Source organism: Bipolaris victoriae, assembly GCF_000527765.1.
Source record: "Bipolaris victoriae FI3 unplaced genomic scaffold scaffold_24, whole genome shotgun sequence".
Taxonomy (NCBI): domain Eukaryota; kingdom Fungi; phylum Ascomycota; class Dothideomycetes; order Pleosporales; family Pleosporaceae; genus Bipolaris; species Bipolaris victoriae.
The window spans coordinates 240,302-260,086 of record NW_014575368.1 but is presented as its reverse complement, the minus strand read 5'-3'; the positions used below and the strand labels follow the sequence as shown (position 1 = coordinate 260,086).

The 19,785-nt window shown below is 46.7% G+C and overlaps 9 protein-coding genes across 9 annotated transcripts; 6 read left to right on the top strand and 3 right to left on the bottom strand.

The window, feature by feature from the left end:
* Nucleotides 1-76: 76 nt before the first annotated feature.
* COCVIDRAFT_93738 (hypothetical protein) lies at nucleotides 77-1,458 on the bottom strand (the record flags this gene model as incomplete). Its single annotated transcript, XM_014703241.1, has 2 exons — nucleotides 77-1,254; nucleotides 1,323-1,458. The coding sequence occupies 2 exons, from the start codon at nucleotides 1,456-1,458 to the stop codon at nucleotides 77-79; spliced, it is 1,314 nt and encodes a 437-aa protein (XP_014558727.1).
* Nucleotides 1,459-2,066: 608 nt separating this feature from the next.
* On the top strand, nucleotides 2,067-3,011 carry COCVIDRAFT_14293 (hypothetical protein; the record flags this gene model as incomplete). Its single annotated transcript, XM_014703139.1, has 1 exon — nucleotides 2,067-3,011. The coding sequence occupies one exon, from the start codon at nucleotides 2,067-2,069 to the stop codon at nucleotides 3,009-3,011; it is 945 nt and encodes a 314-aa protein (XP_014558625.1).
* Nucleotides 3,012-4,613: 1,602 nt separating this feature from the next.
* On the top strand, nucleotides 4,614-5,729 carry COCVIDRAFT_14292 (hypothetical protein; the record flags this gene model as incomplete). The annotated part of the gene is made up of 1 exon (XM_014703138.1): nucleotides 4,614-5,729. The coding sequence occupies one exon, from the start codon at nucleotides 4,614-4,616 to the stop codon at nucleotides 5,727-5,729; it is 1,116 nt and encodes a 371-aa protein (XP_014558624.1).
* A 1,186-nt stretch (nucleotides 5,730-6,915) lies between these two features.
* COCVIDRAFT_93904 (hypothetical protein) lies at nucleotides 6,916-8,401 on the top strand (the record flags this gene model as incomplete). The annotated part of the gene is made up of 2 exons (XM_014703240.1): nucleotides 6,916-7,076; nucleotides 7,129-8,401. 2 exons carry the CDS (start codon nucleotides 6,916-6,918, stop codon nucleotides 8,399-8,401), a joined length of 1,434 nt encoding a protein of 477 aa, XP_014558726.1.
* A 1,153-nt stretch (nucleotides 8,402-9,554) lies between these two features.
* On the bottom strand, nucleotides 9,555-9,845 carry COCVIDRAFT_93972 (hypothetical protein; the record flags this gene model as incomplete). The annotated part of the gene is made up of 1 exon (XM_014703239.1): nucleotides 9,555-9,845. A coding segment is annotated over one exon (291 nt), but the record flags the coding sequence as incomplete, so codon positions are not given.
* Nucleotides 9,846-10,860: 1,015 nt separating this feature from the next.
* COCVIDRAFT_93739 (hypothetical protein) lies at nucleotides 10,861-11,070 on the top strand (the record flags this gene model as incomplete). The annotated part of the gene is made up of 1 exon (XM_014703238.1): nucleotides 10,861-11,070. A coding segment is annotated over one exon (210 nt), but the record flags the coding sequence as incomplete, so codon positions are not given.
* A 421-nt stretch (nucleotides 11,071-11,491) lies between these two features.
* Nucleotides 11,492-12,697, bottom strand: COCVIDRAFT_14290 (hypothetical protein; the record flags this gene model as incomplete). Its single annotated transcript, XM_014703137.1, has 3 exons — nucleotides 11,492-11,931; nucleotides 11,995-12,450; nucleotides 12,541-12,697. 3 exons carry the CDS (start codon nucleotides 12,695-12,697, stop codon nucleotides 11,492-11,494), a joined length of 1,053 nt encoding a protein of 350 aa, XP_014558623.1.
* A 98-nt stretch (nucleotides 12,698-12,795) lies between these two features.
* COCVIDRAFT_36021 (hypothetical protein) lies at nucleotides 12,796-14,746 on the top strand (the record flags this gene model as incomplete). Its single annotated transcript, XM_014703237.1, has 5 exons — nucleotides 12,796-12,866; nucleotides 13,600-13,768; nucleotides 13,814-14,106; nucleotides 14,194-14,500; nucleotides 14,561-14,746. The coding sequence occupies 5 exons, from the start codon at nucleotides 12,796-12,798 to the stop codon at nucleotides 14,744-14,746; spliced, it is 1,026 nt and encodes a 341-aa protein (XP_014558723.1).
* Nucleotides 14,747-16,436: 1,690 nt separating this feature from the next.
* COCVIDRAFT_36020 (hypothetical protein) lies at nucleotides 16,437-18,972 on the top strand (the record flags this gene model as incomplete). Its single annotated transcript, XM_014703236.1, has 7 exons — nucleotides 16,437-16,630; nucleotides 16,721-17,208; nucleotides 17,240-17,397; nucleotides 17,589-17,963; nucleotides 18,005-18,150; nucleotides 18,225-18,382; nucleotides 18,416-18,972. The coding sequence occupies 7 exons, from the start codon at nucleotides 16,437-16,439 to the stop codon at nucleotides 18,970-18,972; spliced, it is 2,076 nt and encodes a 691-aa protein (XP_014558722.1).
* Between the last annotated feature and the right edge of the window lie 813 nt (nucleotides 18,973-19,785).

Genomic DNA, 19,785 nt, shown 5'->3' with positions numbered 1-19,785 from the left:
GTTCAAGACATCCATACATGCGCTACGTAATCCCGTATTCTTAGAACGACCCGTCTTCGTCCGTTAACACTCAATTTCATGGTGCAAAAACGTATCCTTCAGGCTTATTGGTATTCACAAAAGGCTTCCCGTTCGCCAAACAAGCAAAACATTCATCAAAACGCTCTTCCGCATACGCTAGCGGGTCATGTTCAATCTGCCACTGAGAAGGCTCGTTGCGAATCAACTCTGGGTTTTTCTTCACTTGCTCAAAGTCCACTTGACGGTGTTTCTTTGTACGTTCCATTCCCGTGGTTTCGATGGCTGCCACTCGATCAATGCGCAGCAAGTTATGCACTTTTGCTCCAGCGGGAAGCGCGCTAGCTCCATGCTTGTCGATTGCCAGGCGCAAGCAGCGGGCTAGTGAAACGCCGTCCTCAATGGCTTGGGTTCCGCCGTTCACAGTGGTTGGCAGATATGGATGTGCAGCATCTCCAATCTGCATTAGCCGTCCCTTTGGTGAGCCCCATTCTCGCTTCAACTCTCGTCGCATGAGCCTCCAGTCAACAATGTGGTTTTGTGGAGTTGTGGCAATTAGTGCTCGAAGATCGGCGCCCCAGTGCCCTTCGGCATCCAGCTGTTTGAGAGCATCTTCGGGAGATAAAGTTGCAGCCCATGATTCAGTGGATGTTTCTGGGTTTTCATTGTGCTGCCAAACCCACGATGCAGTATTTTGGCCAAAGAGGATGATTCCAAAGCTAGTTGGAGAAAGAAAGAATCCCATCTTGTCTTTCTCCGCTGTCGGCGTCCACTTGGCACGGAGAGATGGATCCGCTAGTGCGTGTTCAATGGGAAATGCTGCTCGAAACATCGCAAGCCCGCTCGGGTAGATTTCGGGCTCCTTTCCCGATACGAGTGTCCAGCTTTTGGAATGGATACCGTCTGCGGCGATCACCATATCCGCCCGAAGCATGTTCCCATCCTCGAGCTCAACCCCGCCTTCCTCTTCCGTCTCCCAGTAACCCTTCACTTTCGTCTTACAGCGAATGTCAACATTCTCGGCCTCTAGCGCATGCCAAAGAGCTTGGTGCAATGCCGGCCTCGATATCATGCGGCCAAAGTTGGGGTGCGGTGGCATTGGACCAGCAACTAGCTCTCCATCTTGCTTATGGTACCAGATGTCAGGCTTGTAGGCGACCTTATCAAGCGCTATCGCTATAGACGGCCATCTGCGAAGAGCATTGATAGCCGTAGGACCAATAGTGATGAAGTCACCTATTGATTGAAGAGGTTAATTAGTACAGTGCAATAATGCTGTAGTTTCCATGCTAGAGTTTTCTTACCAGCTGTTTGGATTGCCGGCCTGGATTCTAATACCGTCGTTTCGAAACCGTTTCTTTTACATTCGAGAGCACAGAAAAGACCAGCCAATCCTCCTCCCACAATTAGGACCGTTTGTCTTGTTTTAGCTGGACTCATTCCGAAAGTGTCAATGTTATAGTGTGTTTTAGTTCAGCGAGCTTAGCGATACCAGAATGCACTGCTGCAATCTTACGTTCTTCACCCCTTTTAGGCTTTGAAGTAGTCTGCGTTCCTTGACATTTTGGCTTTCCATAATGTAGCCGTGATGCTTTCGGGACAGTGGACTGGCAAAAGGGAGTTCCCGACGCAACACCGGCTTCATTTTCCCAATCGGCTGAGATAGAACTGATCATGACGTTTAAATTATCGAAGTCATCTGTGATTTCGGACATGATGTTTTTCGAACGGGCTTGTTCGGGGACTGCGGGGTACATGGCCTCGGGGACCAATATGCATAGTTTTTTTTCCCTAGCCAGCTGGCTCTGAAAGACCGTTCGATGCATACCAGAGGTAAGATGGGAGTTTGAATCAGTTGAAAAGCCCATATGATGCTACAATATATCTCGAGAGTGCTAAATATCCAACAAAAAAGCTGTTACATCTTGCACTCGAACAATCTCAAACACAATTTTTATTTCACAAGCTTCTTCACGATTTCTTCTTCGCACACCAATATACAAAGCTCTAGAGTACCGGAGTAGAGAAAATTTGAAAACTCTATCAGTATGCTCATTCTTATTCCCGGTGCGACAGGCAGGTTGGGCCTATACATCGTCCGTTCAGCGATACAGCGTGGACATCGCGTCCGCGCCTTGGGACGTAACGCCGAAAAAATGCCCCAAGATCTTCGCGCTCAATTGGAAAGCTTCGTCGAGATGACCGACTTCGGCGATAGTGTTGCTTTTGACAGAGCGTGTGCCGGTGTGGATGCTATCATTGTTGCTTGGAACGAAGAGCCTAGACTTGTGCTAGACGCTCAACTCGTACTTTTGCGAGCGGCAGAGCGTGCAGCAATCCAGCGGTTTCATGCTGTGAGTTGGAACACCGATTGGGAGCACATGCCCCTTGGAGTGATCGAGAGCTACGATGCAATGATATGTTTCGCTAGACAGGCTCTGCTCACAAGCCCTATAAAGCCTCTGTACACATTTTGTGGTGTTTTGGCTAAGACACTTTTTGGGGTTCCCGGCGCTGGGTCGCTTGAAGGCGACGCAAGCTTGTGGGTACGGAAGGAAGGCGGAGAGAGAGTAATCAACTTGATCGGAGCAGGCAAGACACCAACACCCTTCAGCACAGAAGAGGACGTGGCGGAGTTCACCGTTGCTCTCACAACGAGCGACGGTGCTGAAAACGGCGGCTACTTCCGATTTTGCTCAGACGTTTTTTCAATCTTAGATTTGAAGGAGACATATGAGCAGTTGCGAGGAAGCAAGTGTCATATCAATCACGTTATGGATGTCACGACTTGTAAGCAGATGATCAAGCAGGCAAGGGACGATGCGATCAGGAATGGAGAGCTGCATAAGAGGTTCAAAAACATTGTGGGTTTGGTGTACGCAGTATTCTTGGATGAAGGATGTTATAACATTGAGCCTGTCGACGCCGAGAAATTCCCGGACGTGCCTCGAACGACGCTAAAAGAGTATATACTGGCTAATGAATGGGTCTAACCAGGACGAGCAATTAAGCTGGCAGAAGTCACTTCCTATGTTCTATATAGTACTAAGATAGATTAAATCCCCACATAACAATAATGAACAAATGTGATTCTTAGGGTTGTCGTTGGATAAGGCTGAAACATCATCGTGCCAACGCGTACATCGTCAAAGCTTGTAGGTAGTTTACCCACTTTTGTGTGGGTAGTGGGTATCGTCGGTAGTAACACCTGCGGGGCTCTTTACCCCTTCATTCTAGCATCGGCTCACTCACGATACTACAGAAAACTACATAGACCTCTTTTTAGAGAGGCATTAGAGTCCTAATATACTTTCTCACCTAGGATGTTTCGATCTTAAGATATCTCACCATCAGTAAGAACGTTACCAAATTCGCATGTCAAAATCTGGTTCGTTAGTCGTTAACACATGCTGATATCACATGGGCCTCATATATTTCGCAAGGGCAACTCCTGATAAGTTGTCGTAAGCATTGATAAGCCTTGTCAAGCCTTTACGCGCCCTTGTTGCATGAGTACATAAATGTTTTCCTAGCATGCTGTTTTTAGCGGATGCACTCGGCTACTAGCGCTGCCGCCTATCTGGCAACGTGCATAATGCACTAAGGGTAGTGCTACTCACATTCATGTATAGTAGCTGCCAGTGCCGGACTACACGTGGGGTAGAGGTGCCGGATGGGCCGTCCGGCACCTCTACAGGTGCGGCTGAAAGGCGGCGCACCACGTCATTTGGCCGTACGCAGCGAGAGCAGTCGAGACCAGCTAACAGTTATCTAGGGCCCCTAACATGTTATGTCTATAGTAATATCGGAATTGATTTAATCGACTATGCAATGCCATCGACCCACGATGCTAGATGATTATCACGCATACTGGCCACTGGGTCACCGGCAGGTGCGTATGTATGTACCCAGTAAGCAGTCAGAGAGCAATCACCAGAGTTACACAGCGATACATTTGTATTAATCAAGCGTATTGGGTGGTATGAAATCAGCGCGGGATCGTTTGCGCCTAACCGTTCCTTGCTTACGTAATTAAGCTTGGGAAGCTTCTGAGTCGTGTTAGTGGTGCTAAAACCGAAAAGTACATAGTGGTATGCGTCTGAAACTAGACTTCACTGACCAAGGAAGGAGTGGCAAAGGACCACGATCGATACAGCAAACTAGGCAAGATGGTACTCCGCCGAAATCCCTTGCCGCTGAAAGGAGAGCCGTGCATTACGCAAGCTCTATCAAACAAAGTTTAGAACGCGACTATCGCGAGACATGGTTCGATAATTCTCATCAGTACCCTGGCTATTAGTACTAGACTTGATCAAATGTGTATACCGGACACCATACCTCGATCCGTCTGAGAGAAGGGCCTTATGGTCGGAATGCCTGATGCTAATACAATTTGGTTGTCATAAGTATGGCTATCCAAGCAGTTGCAGTCGAGCACTCTGCATCATTCCCCCGAGGTTCAAGGATTACTCCTGTCATGGACACATTCCAACAAACGGTATATCTCTACATCGTGATAACAGAAACCTTAAACAAGATTTGATCTCACCCTCCTTACCATATCACATTGCCGTCCAGCCCGAAAGACAACAACTATGGGCTTTAATCAACTACAACTTCGCCAAGCCTGTGACAGCTGCACGACAGCCAAGGTTAAATGCGACAAAGGTCACCCAGCATGCCAAAGATGTCTCGATAACGAAGAGTATTGTCAGTACAGTCCTTCTCGACGACACGGCAGACGGCCAAGACGGTCTCGAGCAACCATCCAGCAGCCGACTCCTTCATCCATCGCAAGCGAGCCCGAAGTCATCCCTTCACAACCATCGAAAGCTGCTTCAGAGTCTTGCATTACGCAACAGTCTGTTGACTTGCTCTCATGGGACACTCTGGACCTAGGTCCGTTCTCTGAGAATACGAATAGCCGATATGCTTCAGAATCCGAGCTGGATATGTCCAACTTCTTACTATGGTCCAATTTCGGAAGCTCAGATTGTATGTCACAAAGTGATACACCTTCGATTCTTCATACCAGCACATCATTGTTGGACCAAAATTTGATGGAGGGGGAGGGCACAGTAAGCGCTGACGTGTTGAGCCATTGCGGGGTGGAGCAATCAAAGAACAACACCGAGCATGCCGTGGAATGCGAATCACGAGCTCTTGCTGTCCTGAGATCACTGTTGTATCGCCCAAAACTCTGCACATCAGAATGGAAAGACAGTACCCTTGGATTATCACCCAATTCAGCTATCGACACCACCTCACAAGCTTCAATACACCCGGTCCATTCCATGGACACTGTGCTGGCTACCAACAAGGCCGCACTGAACGAACTGACGCAGCTGCTAGAATGCCACTGTGCCGAGAATTCGCACATAGCGCTACTTCATTTGACAATACTGTCTAAAATCGTGTTTTGGTACAACGTCGTGGTCACCAGGACGTACAATTCGGAAAGGGTAGACCTAAGGGCGATGAAGATACGTTTTGGCGCCCTCGATCTCGACGACGATGACTCCACAATACTGCATCGAGCAGTGCTCTTCAGGGAGCTCCAAAAGGCAGGCAACGTTGTTCGAGCATTTGAAGTTCGTTTCTCAAGCCCTGGTGCGTCGCTTTCTGGTAAAGAATTGCCTTGGGGCCGCCAAATTGTTCGTGCGATTCGAGAAGACCTCGATCGCTGCGTGGGTGACATTGAAAAACGTTGAATTAAGCTTTTTGATATCTGCTTTCCAACGTGTGCAATCGCGATGGTGCAGCGATGGACTAGATTACTCCCCGTTCTGTGTAAGTAGTGTTTACTCTGGCTTGGCAAATCGCTGATGCCATCTTGGCTTGCGAATATTTCCTCGAGTTACTTTGTTACGGGGACCAATGAAATCAATAACTATCCAAATGAATTTTTATTCCACTATCTGCATTGAGTGATGTTACGTAGCAGATACAGCGCTTGCATTTGCGTGTACACGCTTTGTTGCATCATGTTATTGTTATGGCGCTGCCATTGCCAGAGCTCGCTTACCCCGTTTGGGTATAGCGCCTTGGCTGGGATTCTGTACTTAGCCTCACCTCCCACAGTTCCGAGATAGACAACTTGTACTATATACTGTTTTGATACCTGTCACTTTTGGCGGCCGTCCCGGCCCGTGACATTTATATCGAAAGTCTTTAACGCGAGTTCTAATTTTGTCAATTCGCTGATCTTCGTACTCAATGTATGTATTTGCTAATTAAAATGAGATAGAAAGTGCGAATTTTTACATGAATGATGCTGTGACGTTCGTCGAAGCTAAGTCGAATTAGCCCAATACCAAATTCAACAACTTCCTTGCCAATATCCTAAGCAGGACATCCCTGACTGACTCATCTGCACCGCCCAGATGGAGATTTATAATATATCACTCAGCTATTGTGTGAGATCGATGTCTAGAGTCTTGCCTAGTCATGTACAGTTTCTCTGAATCACCTTTCCAAACAGGCGGTGGTAAACGCATGTAAAGTGGGCCATGTCGGCGAACCCGGTCTAAAAACCGGCCTTTTTTTACCCTGGCCTCATTGCCTTCGGTAATGTACCGGCAACGTAGCCGGGAATTGCAATACTACTGTATAGGGGCTTTACAATCGGGCCGTTGTGTGGAGTCGAACCACCGTTCCCGAGTAGATCCCAATCGAGTACGGAAGGCTATTCAGAATGGCTGAGGGAAATCGAAACGAAACCTTGTTTTGGTTTCAATGTACAATCAGAGAAATATGGGTTCAGCCTCAAGAGGCTCATCGTTGCAGCTTTTAAGACGCTCGTTATGTTGAACATTTCTTACCACGACTACAACGCTTGTGAACTCTACTCGTCAACCCTCAAGCTTCACTGCCTTCAATCTTCTGAGAGTTTTCAACATGCACTCGTTCGTCTCAGCCACAGCCTCAGCGTTATTGGTTTCTTCCATCTTACTACAGCCAATCAATGCCTATGTTGGAGCGTCCTCGTACTCGCATAGAAGTTGTCCTTCTGTTGTCGAGCGCGATGTTATTGTTGTGGGTGGAGGCTCTGGAGGAACGTAAGTACTCAAAATACGCATTTGCATTAACCCAAAACACTAACTGCCTTAGTTATGCCTCGGTTCAGCTAGCAGCACGCGGAAAGTCAGTAGCTGTGATCGAGAGAGAGGCGCGATTGGGCGGCAACGTGGCGACGTACATTGACCCCAAAACCAATCAAACAACAGACTATGGTGTTATTCTTTACACCAATACTTCGGTTGCGAGGAACTACTTCCGCCAGCTTGGAGTCGAATATGGTCCTTATGAGGGATACTTCCCTCAAGGCTCGACAAAGTACTTGGATTACAAAACGGGTGCAGTACTTCCTGCTCCCGCGCCAGGAAATGCGACTGCGGCGAATGAGATTTATCTCAAGCAAATGCAGTCATATGGAAATTTATTCTCGACTCCTGGCTTTTTTCTCCCAGATCCGGTTCCTGAAGATCTCTTACTGCCCTGGGGCGAGTGGCTCAAGAAATACAACGCGACCGCAATGGCATACGATGTGTTCTATGTACAGGCAGGAAACGCGCTTGACTTGTTGACGCTGCACATCATGAAATATTACAGCACCCTTGAGTTCACCACCGATCGCCTTTACACTTCCAACCGAGGCAATCAAATCATTTACAATACGGCGTACAACAAACTGGGAGGAGCGGAAAATGTTTTCCTCGAAAGCAATATCAAGAAGATTACTCGGACTGCGAACGGTGTCACTGCTGTCATTGAGAGACCCTGCGGCACCCAAACCATCCACGCTAAGAAGTTGGTCATAGCAATCAGGCCTCGCTACGTCGACCTGGCACCGTTCCTCGATCTGCGACCTAACGAAATCAAGATCACTAAGGAGTTCTCAAACATTCACACTTGGACGTGCATTCTCAACGGCACCGGACTGCCTCTGGATACCGGCTACGAACTTGTAGACCCCTCGGCTGAAGGAGGCATCCCACCTCTGCCAGAAACGCTCGGCATTTCGCAGTCTGGCATCAAAGACGTCGAAGCTCGCGCTTTCTGGTGGAGCAGTGCAAAGGAAATCACCCGCGAGGAAGCGGCCAGTAGCCTGCAGGCCAGGGCCGAATTTGTTCAGAAGGCGATGAACGCAACATCACCCCCAGGCGAGAAGCCCACCATCAACGGGTTGTTGGATCACTCTCCTTACTTCTTGTACCCTTCTCGCGAGGCGGTAGCAAACGGCTTCTACAAAGAGATGAATGCCATGCAGAGCCAGTACAACACTTTCTGGACTGGTGCGGCATGGGAATCAGAGAGCTCAGCTGCAACTTGGGGCTTTACAGAGGAGGTTATGCTCCCCCAGCTACTTAAAGCTTTGAACTAAGCATTTGTATCAAGTTGCGTATATAGGCATGGTAGTTCAAGACTTCAGAACCGGCTGGCACATAGACAGCCATCAACCTAGGCAGCCGATTTCGACGTTACGTAAATAATACTGAGCTATTGCGTCTGCCAATTCATATGTGTGTATCTTTAGTCTTCCTTGAAAAGTGATATGGCTGCACTTATTTAGTCATAATCTAAATCCATTCATATCTTCAATATTGTTTGTTTAAAGGCTAGCTATCTGTGGCTTCCCTCTTAACCAGCATGGTTAGGAGAGTTGGGTCCGCAGAAACCAGTAAAAAGGGTGGCCCGATTTCTACGTTAAAATTTATCAGCGACTTGGGCAAGTGTATGACGAGGAAAACTTATCATGAATATGTAGAGGCCTTACTAAAAATCATAATTATCATAGGCCAGCATATGTACGTTTCGATAAACCTCTACAAGCTTGTTAATCCATTTTAGTGGAAATCTCTTATTGCCTCTTGCTGATATATCCGCGTGCTATATCTCGCGTTACCGCAGCTTCTGCAGCCTCTTTGCGATAGCTCGCCTATCTTAGTGTGCACTCTTTCTTTGCGCTTATTATCCTTAATCATAAGAGCACTCTCCTACTATAATTCCTTTCTTTCGTACAACAATAATTATATGTTGAACTAATTGAATTTCAATGTTCTCTTCACTAGTTACAATGTTAGATACCGGATGTCAGAGCCCTAAGTTACTTTTCGCAGATAAGTAAGTATGCTTTGAACAAGCTGCTTCCTAAGTACGGTTCGTCGTGCTTAGAGAAGTAAGCAGAGATGTCTTGGGCTTAAATATTCAGTTCAAACTGGAATTCAGCACAATGAGCTTTCGGGACCCATTGCCTAATACTATATACTTGTGGTGTTTGTAACCCTTACTTAGTAGTCTAAGATTTCTTGCTAACTTATTTTCGAAGATTCTTCCAAAACTATTCCTCGTGCATGCCACGATAACGAGGTCACTTGGCTTGTCCTGTTCATCTGTAGGCCTGTTGGCTAGCTGGTGTGAGCGTCGGTTTAATGGCTGGCATTACCCCGACGCCCGTCAAGCCCAACATCCCGTACAGAATGCTCCCCCGCACGCCCCACACGTGCAGGGGGACGATTCCTGTCAATATAGCACACCTAAGTAGTTATGGAACTCATTCGCTTGGGGGGATCCGCCCGTTGCGACGTAGGCTTAGCTGCGCCACTACGACAAGTCTCCGTACGGGAACCTAAGATACGGAGATGTACCTCGAACGGGCATAAATGCTGTGAGACAAAGTATATTGCAAGACAAACTAGCTTGTATTGGGTCGGAGATATTTGCCGTAGTGGGGTAAACTCTACGTAAGGTTTCCGGCGTGTGGATGTACCTACGGAAATGGGACCCGCACAGGCGGCTAAGGAATACCTCCCGAACGGATGCTTAGGGAGAGGATGTGGGTATCTACTTCCCCGTTTTGCACAACCTTACTCCGAAAGCAGCCGTGTACCCTAATTACTCATAGACGATAATCGACCACACGGGACACGCAACTCAGCTTAATCTCTGGTGCTTAGGAACTTCTCCTATATGATCTATCTGCATCAACTTTACGAATGTACTACATCTAAGTTCTACTGTGTATACCTGTCGATTAGAGTTGACGACAAGCAAGTCAAGCTAAATCAAGCCTTGCCAACGGCCCCACTGTTTGGGGCATGCCAATAGCAATTGCGCCGCAATATGGCTTTGCCGGCTTTTATGCCGCATTTCAGCCGACCAAACATTCCCTTGACGACCGAGTCATACAGTGGAGCACCCATCTGATAAGATGACGACAAGACTATTGAGTTGTATATGGGAGGCCTGGCTAGAATGAGTGAATTTCAGGGCATCCCGCCGTAACCTTCAAGGAATTGATAACGCAATTATTCCATCAGCAAAGTCTAGTAGACTGTGCATGACAGCCGAAAGATCACCTCATGAAAACGCTACCTCAACTCCAATATGCGATAATCTCACCAAAATAACACTGCCGAGGATGTAGGAACAGCAGGCGGGTCGCTGAAAGCATGAAATGATCTTCGTACACTCCTATTGCAACAAAATACCGTGATAACAGTGAAAACTTGCATGGACACTCACCATTTCAATGGGTGCGTTTCTTTCGGAGGAGTTTTTTTGTTAGTAAAGTGTGTCCTTACGCGGCGAAGAAACTGTCGTACCGGAAAATGACATATTTTGAGCGAGCCTTCTCCATAGCGATCCCAATTATAGCAGTTTAGTCAGTATGTTGCCAGCTTTCGCGAATAGGTCTGTATATGATATATAGGCGTGCAGCATGCCGTTATAGCCATAGGAAGCCTGAACAAGGCATTCACGATACTAGCGAAAGCGTCTAGTGAAAGTGAAAAAACCCTGTTCCGAATTCTTTAGTTGTTGCGTTTGCTAAGAGGCTTGCATTCCGGCCCCCCTGATCTTTCCACAGCCGGCTGCGTAGTATCTAGAAGTAGCTGCCTGAGGTCGAAGAAGGAATTTGAGAGTATAATATTTCCATTGGCCAAATTTCTACTAGTCGCTCCTGGAGCATTGTGCGCTGTTGTTTACAGCGGCTACGCCAACAATAGCTTGCAGGTCAGCCAGGCTGCCAAGGTCATCGCCCCTCAACTATGAATTGCGGTGGGCAACTCTGGTGCTATTCAGAGTTTTTCTGGGTATCAAGGATAGAAAACTGATTGCTGCTTCTGATAAGGAAGAGGACGTGATTGTCTATTAAGCTGTGGATGGTATTTCCGTAGGCGACATGTTTGAAGAAGTTGCGAAGCTCACGTAACGTATAAAGTCCTCGTGGAGAACTGCAGGAGGAATTTCCTGGTAGATATTTGTATTTGAATTGATTTTTTATCTAGAATAATATTCCCAGCCTTGTAACACATAGCATTGGAGGCCAGGCTTGAAGATTTCAGGACCACAAAGGGATCAAATTTAGCCAAGAAGTATACTTTCATTCACGCTCAACAAGATATTTTTGATGTACGCTATATAGGTTTTGGTAGAACTTCTCTATCGGAATATGCGCCACCTCGAACAACTCTCAATAGCTCCGAGGTAACTCCAGTACCCTCTCGCTAATGTAGTTCAAGATCATCTCTCTGCTAATGGGTGCAATCCTAGGTACAAGGCACTCTCTGAACCATCTTTCCACATCATATTCCATGGCGTACCCTATACCTCCGTGCGTCAAGACTGCTCTCTCGCAGGCTGTAAAAGCAGCCTCCGCTGCCAAGTACTTCGCACTGTTTGCCGCAACTCTGATCTCGTCCTGTCGCACCGAACGATCTGTCTTGCTCTGGTCATAATATCTGGCAGCATGATATGTTGCTAGTTTCGCAGCCTCAAGTCTCATAAATCCATCTGCCAAGGGATGTGCAATAGCCTGGTTCTGGCCGATTGGGCGTTGGAAGACAACACGCTCTTTTGCGTACTCGCTGGCCTTCTTCAGAGTAGCATAGCCTAGTCCCAAAGCTTCTCCAGCTAGCAATCAGCGCTCAGCGTTCATTCCGTGCAATATCATTTTAAAGCCTTTGCCCTCCTCACCAATGAGCGAGTCTGCGGAGATCTGATAGTTGTTGAAAAAGACCTCATTGGCATCAACAGCGCGGCTACCCATCTTCTTAATCTTGCGGAGATCAAGGCCAGGCTTTTTGCGGTCACCAATGTCAATGCAGAATAATGGAAGACCTTCACTCGGGTTTCGAACCTCCTCTAGCGGAGTTGTGCGGGCAAGGAGGATCATCTTCGACGCGACCTGAGCACAGGTGATCCAGATCTTCTGTTCAGTTACCCTGTAGGATCCATCGGAGTTCTTTTTAGCGGTAGTTGCAAGCCGAAGAGTGTCGAGCCCGGCGTTTGGCTCTGTTACACCGAAACAAACGCGTGTCTGTCCAGATACGATCTTAGGAACTGTTATCTGAAGTTGTTCTTGTGAACCAAACTTCGCCAACGGTTGAGTAGCGTACAAATTTGCATGGACAGACTGTGCACCGGCCATGCCTGCTCCGGACTCAGCGATCGTTTACATCATGATAGTTGCCTCCGAGATACCCAAACCAGAGCCGCCTAGGCACTCTGGAAGCGCAATACCTAGCCACCCAGATTTTGCGAGCGCAGCATGAAAATCCTTAGGATCTTTCTCATCTTGGTCGCGTTCTTGCCAATATGTATTTGGAAACTCTGCGCAAACCTGGCTCACAGCCTCGCGGACCATGAATTGATTCTCCCTAAAACCGACCATGCTCATTATGTGCTACGCTCTAGTTGCAGAGAAGGCATGCCTTCTTGATGGCTGCATAAAGGATAGATTCATGAATGTGAGTCGACTTGCGCGTCGCAGGCACGATGTGTTGTGAAGTGACATGGTATGAGATGGCTGGCAACAAGTCCCTTCTTCGGAATCATGAAGTAATCAGGTAAGTAGATGTGCACCTTGTATGTGAGTAAATGTGAAGTAAATGACTTATATTGTGCGAAGTTGCTGGGTTGACGCCATGATGGCAAAGTTGTGTTCATATAGCCGAACCAAGGACAAGACACCAATCATACTGCCGAATGAGCACTTCTCGCCTCTCCGCCTCCGCACTTTCGAGCTACTCCACCCGGTCAACCCCCACAACGGTGTCGTTCAACGTAGCAAGGCGACAATGAGACTTTTCGTCTCCTTGGCGTACAAATGGAGATAGCCCTGTGCGATATCGGAATGCGTGTTGAAAACTAAAGCCAGGATGGGGAAACCAAGACAGTCGCGGCTTTCTTTTATCCTCTTAAGATTAGATCTCCTGCTTCTCCGATCCTAGCAATACACAAGACCGGTTATATACAAATCCTGGCCCTCGGTTGGTCCTTTTACTAAACGTCCGATGAGTTAAGTAGGATCCTTGCCGTCGTGAAGGTTTCGTCAGATAAGCCGGTAGACGAATCAGCGAGTACATCGTTTTATCCCCCATACTCTTCAAGCGGAGTGATACCATTTCACCAGACGAGTATGTCCCTCTGCTTATTCACACGAGGAGCGGCGTCTCAGATCCAACGATGCACTCGGATACCTCAGAGTCCCTGGTCTACTACGGTTGCTCGCGCCCACTGTCGATCAATGTCTTAACAAAATTCAAAGACTGGACAGGCTCTTGCAACCGAAAATCTCAGGCCGCTCGATGGCATCACAGTAGTCTCCCTTGAACATGCTGTAGCAGCGCCATTCTGCACACGACAGCTCGCAGACTTGGGTGCCCGAGTTATCAAGGTGGAACGACCTGGTGTCGGAGATTTTGCTCGTACCTACGACTCTCGAGTGGATGGGCTTGCTTCGCATTTCGTGTGACTCAACCGGTCTAAAGAAAGTTTGGCACTGGACCTGAAGAGCGTTGAACATATGAAAGTGCTCATGGCACTCCTCGACAGAGCAGATGTCCTCGTTCAAAACCTAGCTCCGGGTGCAAGCGCAAGGCTAGGTTTGTCGTACGAAGCTCTGAAGCCCAAGAACCCCGGCCTTATTGTCTGCGATGTCTCTGGCTACGGTGACAGTGGTTCGTATAGAGAGAAGAAATCTTATGATTTGCTTGTGCAGAGTGAAGCTGGTCTTCTCTCTATCACTGGTAGCGAAAATGAAGTTGCAAAAGTTGGCATCTCTATTGCCGATATCTCCGCAGGCATGTATGCATACACCAACATCCTCGCAGCCTTGATGCAACGCCAGAAGACTGGCTTAGGATACCGATTGGACATCTCCATGTTGTAGAGTATGGTGGAGTGGATGAGCTTCCCTTTATACTGCGCATATCAAGGAGCACCGCCACCTAGAAGAACAGGAGCATCTCATGCGACCATCTATCCTTATGGTCCATTCGAAACTGGCGGTGGGGAATCCGTCACTTTGGGTATTCAGAATGAAAGAGAATGGAACAATTTCTGTCAATCGGTTCTGGAGAAGCCGGAACTGAGCCAAGATGTTCGCTTCGCTAGTAACTCGCTACGAATGCAGAACCGAGAGGAGCTCAAGGAGGTCATTCGCGGTGCTTTTAAACCTTTTAGCACAGCAGAGATCCGGGTAAAACTGGATAAAGCGTCTACTGCAAAAGCGACTGTTAACACGATGCGAAATGTGTAGAACCACCCGCAACTCCGTGCGCGAGGCCGCTGGACTGAAGTTGATACGCCCAAGGGTCGCGTCTCGGCGCTCGTACCTCCTGGTGTTGCTACAGCTTCTGGGGTGAGCATTGGCGCAGTTCCTGCACTGGGCGAACATACGCTATCAATATTGGAGGAGTTAGGCTTCGACGCCGGGATAGCTTAGTGTCTCTTGATCTACTCTGTATCGTTTAGTGAAACTTACTCAACAATGTATTCTCAGAGTTTTGTCGTGCTAAACCCAAGATGGCCCTCATATAAGTCATCAGAGAATGGTAGTTGCATTTCTAGTTAAGCTAGCGGTATCTTACAAATCATGGTCTAATCTATGATGCATAGTTTCAAGCTACTCAGCTGGATTAGTATCCGAGCCAGCCAGAGGCAACTAAACCCAACACCGATGATCAAATTAGCTTGGTTGTTACTACGGACATGTTAGTTGTATTTGGGAGTCCCGGCCATTCCAAGAGACCATTCAACAACCCACACCATGTCAGCTTTGCAGATCCTTATCCCCATTTTAAGGGTCTCAAAATATGCTGTATGGAGCTACAGTCTATCATTATTCGCACGTACAGTCGACTGGGTCCCTTCCCCGCAAACGCGTTAAGACACCGAGATTCGAGAAATTGAACAGTGAATGAAATTCCATTGCGGCTGTAGACTCTTCCAAGTTTCTCTCAAAGATTGCATATCAATGCCGCACGCTTCGGCTTTAGCCACAGTTGCGTGAGCCATCCTGACCACTGGCACATATGTCAACTTCCCATCCAAAGTTCAAGCACCCCGTCCTTGGTCCACCGCCACTTTAGCGTCCCCAATCGTCACATTGATGGTCCATGTCAATTCTTCTTCCGAAGGCGAGAAGACTTTCTGCGCTATCTCGATTTGGCTCGGATGGATCAGTTGCTTCCCATTGAAGCCAAGTCGCTTACCGTCTGCGCACTCAAGTTCAAGATGGCGTTTGCTCTCCTCACCCTTGAAAGATGTTGTTACCATATCTAGGCTTAATTGAATATCGCGAGCACGAGCTGCAGTAACTAGAGCACTGCGGTTGGTAATACTGTTGCTAATCCTCAAGCCTTGGAACTCTACAAGCGTTTCCAGGGTCTTCCGACTAACAATCAAGGAACCAGGACCAAAGCAAACTTGTAATTCACTTTACCCAGAACATTCTGAAATATCTATCCAGGTGATTTGTTCCTAGTCTGAATCTACTTACGCTAACAGCAATTTGGGACACTAGTGGCCTGACCAGGCATATCAATTTACCCAGACTTCGGAATAATCAATTCAGTCAGTTCGAGACAATACAATTCAATGAACTGCTTAACGGGTGTCTGGAGGCTTTCTTGAATTGATTGATAACATCTCTTGGCAATTGTGATTGAACTAACCGGATTAATTTGTAGCGACAACCACGTGAACAGATATATTCTATATAGCTATATATTTGAGGTGACATTGTTTACTCTTATCGATAATAAGGTCTCATGCCTTACGTGATCTTACGGGTAAGTGGTTTCCAAGTGTTAATATGCCTTCTCATCACGCATTATCACAGCTTCTAGAGTACTTAACGCGTGCAATAGACTACCAGTACATTGATGTCTTGTTGTCAATTCGAGAAGAAGCAGGCTCTCTAGCATAGCCACTAGACTCACTGATAGTTCAATGTTGATGACCCATCCCAAAGTGTTAGCTGTGTTCCGGCAATTCCGGCTGCTACGTCTCGGCGACTGCCATTGTACTATAGCCGAGGCAAGCATGGTGAGGGGTTACAAAATCAACCTCATATCCTTGATCAACAAGATTACAGACAGAGGGAATGAGTTTTGCGGACCGACGAGGCCGATATGCAGACGGAAGTCCAAAAAAACGGCTTAGAGGAGGAGGAGTCCTCTAGACCAATTAAGAGACGTGCCCGAATCGCATGTATTCATTGTCAACTCCGCAAGGTCCGATGCAATGTTTCGGTGCATGGCATGCTTTGTGTTAACTGCAGACTGGATGACCAAGATTGTACCGTCATACCAAGGGCACAAAAACGGTAATCGATATCTTTCCTACAATCTCAAGCACTATATGTTTCTATGAGAGAATAAGCACAATGCTGATCAAGCAATGATTCACGCCGCAGGTTTCCCTGTCCAGGGTTAAATTTCTTAACACCTCGATTGAATCAGCGGCAACCGCGGCAGACACCGATGTCTTTACCTCTAATCCAAACTTCCAGCACTCAACAACCGTCCGACTCTGAATTGCAAGACAATTCGGCCCAACCTGTTGTTCAGGAAAGTGTTAATCCGGCAAAAACATCCATTGCACATGATCTTGTCAGGCCACTAGCTGAATTGTTAGACACGAGTCGGCAGGAAACTCTACATTCGAATCAGTCTTCATCTAATGTTGAAACTACAAGTCCATCTTCCGGCTCGACACGGTCCGGTGGACTTTCATCGGGGAAAGCTGATATACTGCCCATTTATGAGGGCTGTGCAATTTCCTTGGCTTCTTCGACGCATATGAGCGACACATTTGTTCATTTTTCCCATTATCAATGCATCGAGGCATATAACCTAGCTCGTGTCGAACCTTTCGCTGCTTCACTTCTTGAGGAGCTAGGATGTTTTTGTTCCTACCAAACCCATACTTGAAGTGTTTATTAGGCACTACTTCTTATACATCCATCCAGTACTCCCCGTTATGGATGAGATGGAATTTCTGGACATGTTCTGTACAAACACCGTACAACCACCTTCTCAAAAGCGAGTGCCGCTCTTCCTTCTTCAAGCCATACTCTTTCTCGCTAGCTCGGTAGGTTTGATTTGTAACCTTTGGGATTTGAGCAATTATTGATACATCCTCTAGTACATTTCCTCGGCGAGCCTGCGCAAGCTGGGGTTTTGCACAGTTCATGCGGCTCATGCTGAATTTTATAATAGATCTAGGGTGGGTGAATTTTATTCGAACGCTGCCGAATCCCATGCTAATTATCTCAAACACAGTTGCTGCTGACGTATCACGAACCTTTCACCAGTGATGGAGTCAGTGCTTTCTGGTTAAGCCAAGCAGTTGATTACTCAAGAAGAGCTGGAGCTCATCTATATACCCAGATGGAAGATGATTCACGTGAGAAGATATTTCTAAAACGTCTATGGTGGTGTTGCATATTGCGCAACCGGATTATGGCATTGGTATTACGACAAAGACCACAAATCAAGTCCACGGACTTTGATTTCTCCCTACCAGGACCGAGCCAAGACGATTTCGCGGATGAGATGGGATGTTCCATGGTATATGACAGAACCACAAAAGTAAACCTAGTACACCTTTTCGGAGTGCTCTGTGAACTGGCCGTCATACTCAATGATATTCTTGAAGTTCTTCATTCAGGACACCCTTGACAGCGGGCAAAGTCCAGCCGAACCATGAAGAAATGAGGCGGTGGTCCTGTGAGCTCGATATATGGTACAAACGAGCTCTCGATAGATTTGGAGTCCTAACATCCGTTCCTGAAGCCCATGAGTCTCTAATCCTCTTCACAAATATGATATGCATATACTACAAGTATGTTCTGCCTGTCCCTCTATCTACCTCAGTTATGTATATTTACCTGAGCTCTTCATTAACAATACTTTTAGCACCGCGAAGGCTTTTGTGTGCCATCATGACCTTCTGCTCCTAACGGTTCGAGACAAGAATCAAGAGAACCAGGAAGGCCTTCGATTTCAAGCTCAGATGAGTATGATTGCATTCCTACGTAGCATAACTGATAATCTATTTGAATTGGAGCACATGGGTCTTTCTTGATTCTTACCCAACACTTTGTAAGTGACTACACTTCCATTGTACGTCAATGGAACTAACACTCTTAGTATCGGCGTCTCTGCTTTCCCATTTATCTGGTACTTGCTTGATATGAGATCAAAGTCCCTTACACTATCACGCAAGACTCAAAGAGGGTTGGAAGTATACATCAATATCATGTGGCGATTCCGATCACGTTTTGAAAATACTAACGACGTAATTTTAAGTATCAAAAGGACTATGGATTATATCCAGACTAATGAAGGACCGGCACCGGCTTTCACTAGTCCTACTCACCAAAGCCGAAGGCATGTAATAACAGCACCGACGCGAAGCTTGCTCATAAGAGACGAATTGACTGACATATTTCTTAAAGACCCATTGGCATTTCTTCGGATCTCAATCACCGTGGAATCCTCTCTATCACGCGGACGATTCCCTTCTGAAGCTGACTTTCCGGAAGAATTGCGCGCAATTCAACAACAATATGAGGTACCCGACCTTGCTTTCTTAGCAAATATAACTGAGGGTATGTGGTGGGCGCACTTACAAGAAGTGTTGGATGCAGGCGTCAGAGCTTAAGCAGACATAAGGACTCGTTACGTTTATTTTGTTGTGGTCTCTAGCTCTAATTCTATAATCAATATTGGTAATTAACCTTTGAAGAACACCAATGATTTAAGAATTTTACTTTTCTAATGTTTTCGTCCTATGTATTAAAGCTATACATTGATCCTGCGAACACATTATGCTATCGGTAGCTAAACCCGAACTCTCATGCTATGTGCACCAGCGGTTTGGCAATATTCGCAACTGCCTCAAAACAGTCTCGTCAATTACAGGCTTCCAGTGTTGCTCAATAATTGGCATTTTCACTGATTTTCGGTTCGGTTCAAGCCCTTTCGTCTTTATTTTGTAAGATGTAACGATCAGGCGGAGCTACTCCACAAGACTTGCTGCTTGGAGACTAGAATATAGAGTAACTAATATTGGAAAAATTGCAGAGTCTCAATGAATAAACAAATTTCTTTTGCATTAAAACCCTTTCAAGACGCGTTGTCAGGCTTCTAGCAATGTAGATATAACAAAGCAGTGAAACCAAAGATGCATGAGAAATAATTAAGATCTTTCTTCCATATATTAGCCTATGCATGTGACAACAAATACAAATCTATGTATGTCCTTGCTGGTAAGAGTAGTGGTGACCTTTTCAATGATTTCCATCGCAATCTCCCATAAGATGCTTGTAGTTTCAGCGATAATGATGTTGATGGTACTAAGGCAGAAGTAAATTTCAAAAACGTTGTCTAGATTCCTGGAACATGATACGGATGTGGACTGCGTGTCAAGGAGACAAAATTATTTCGCAGTTAACTCCCATAAGTGTTTTGCAAT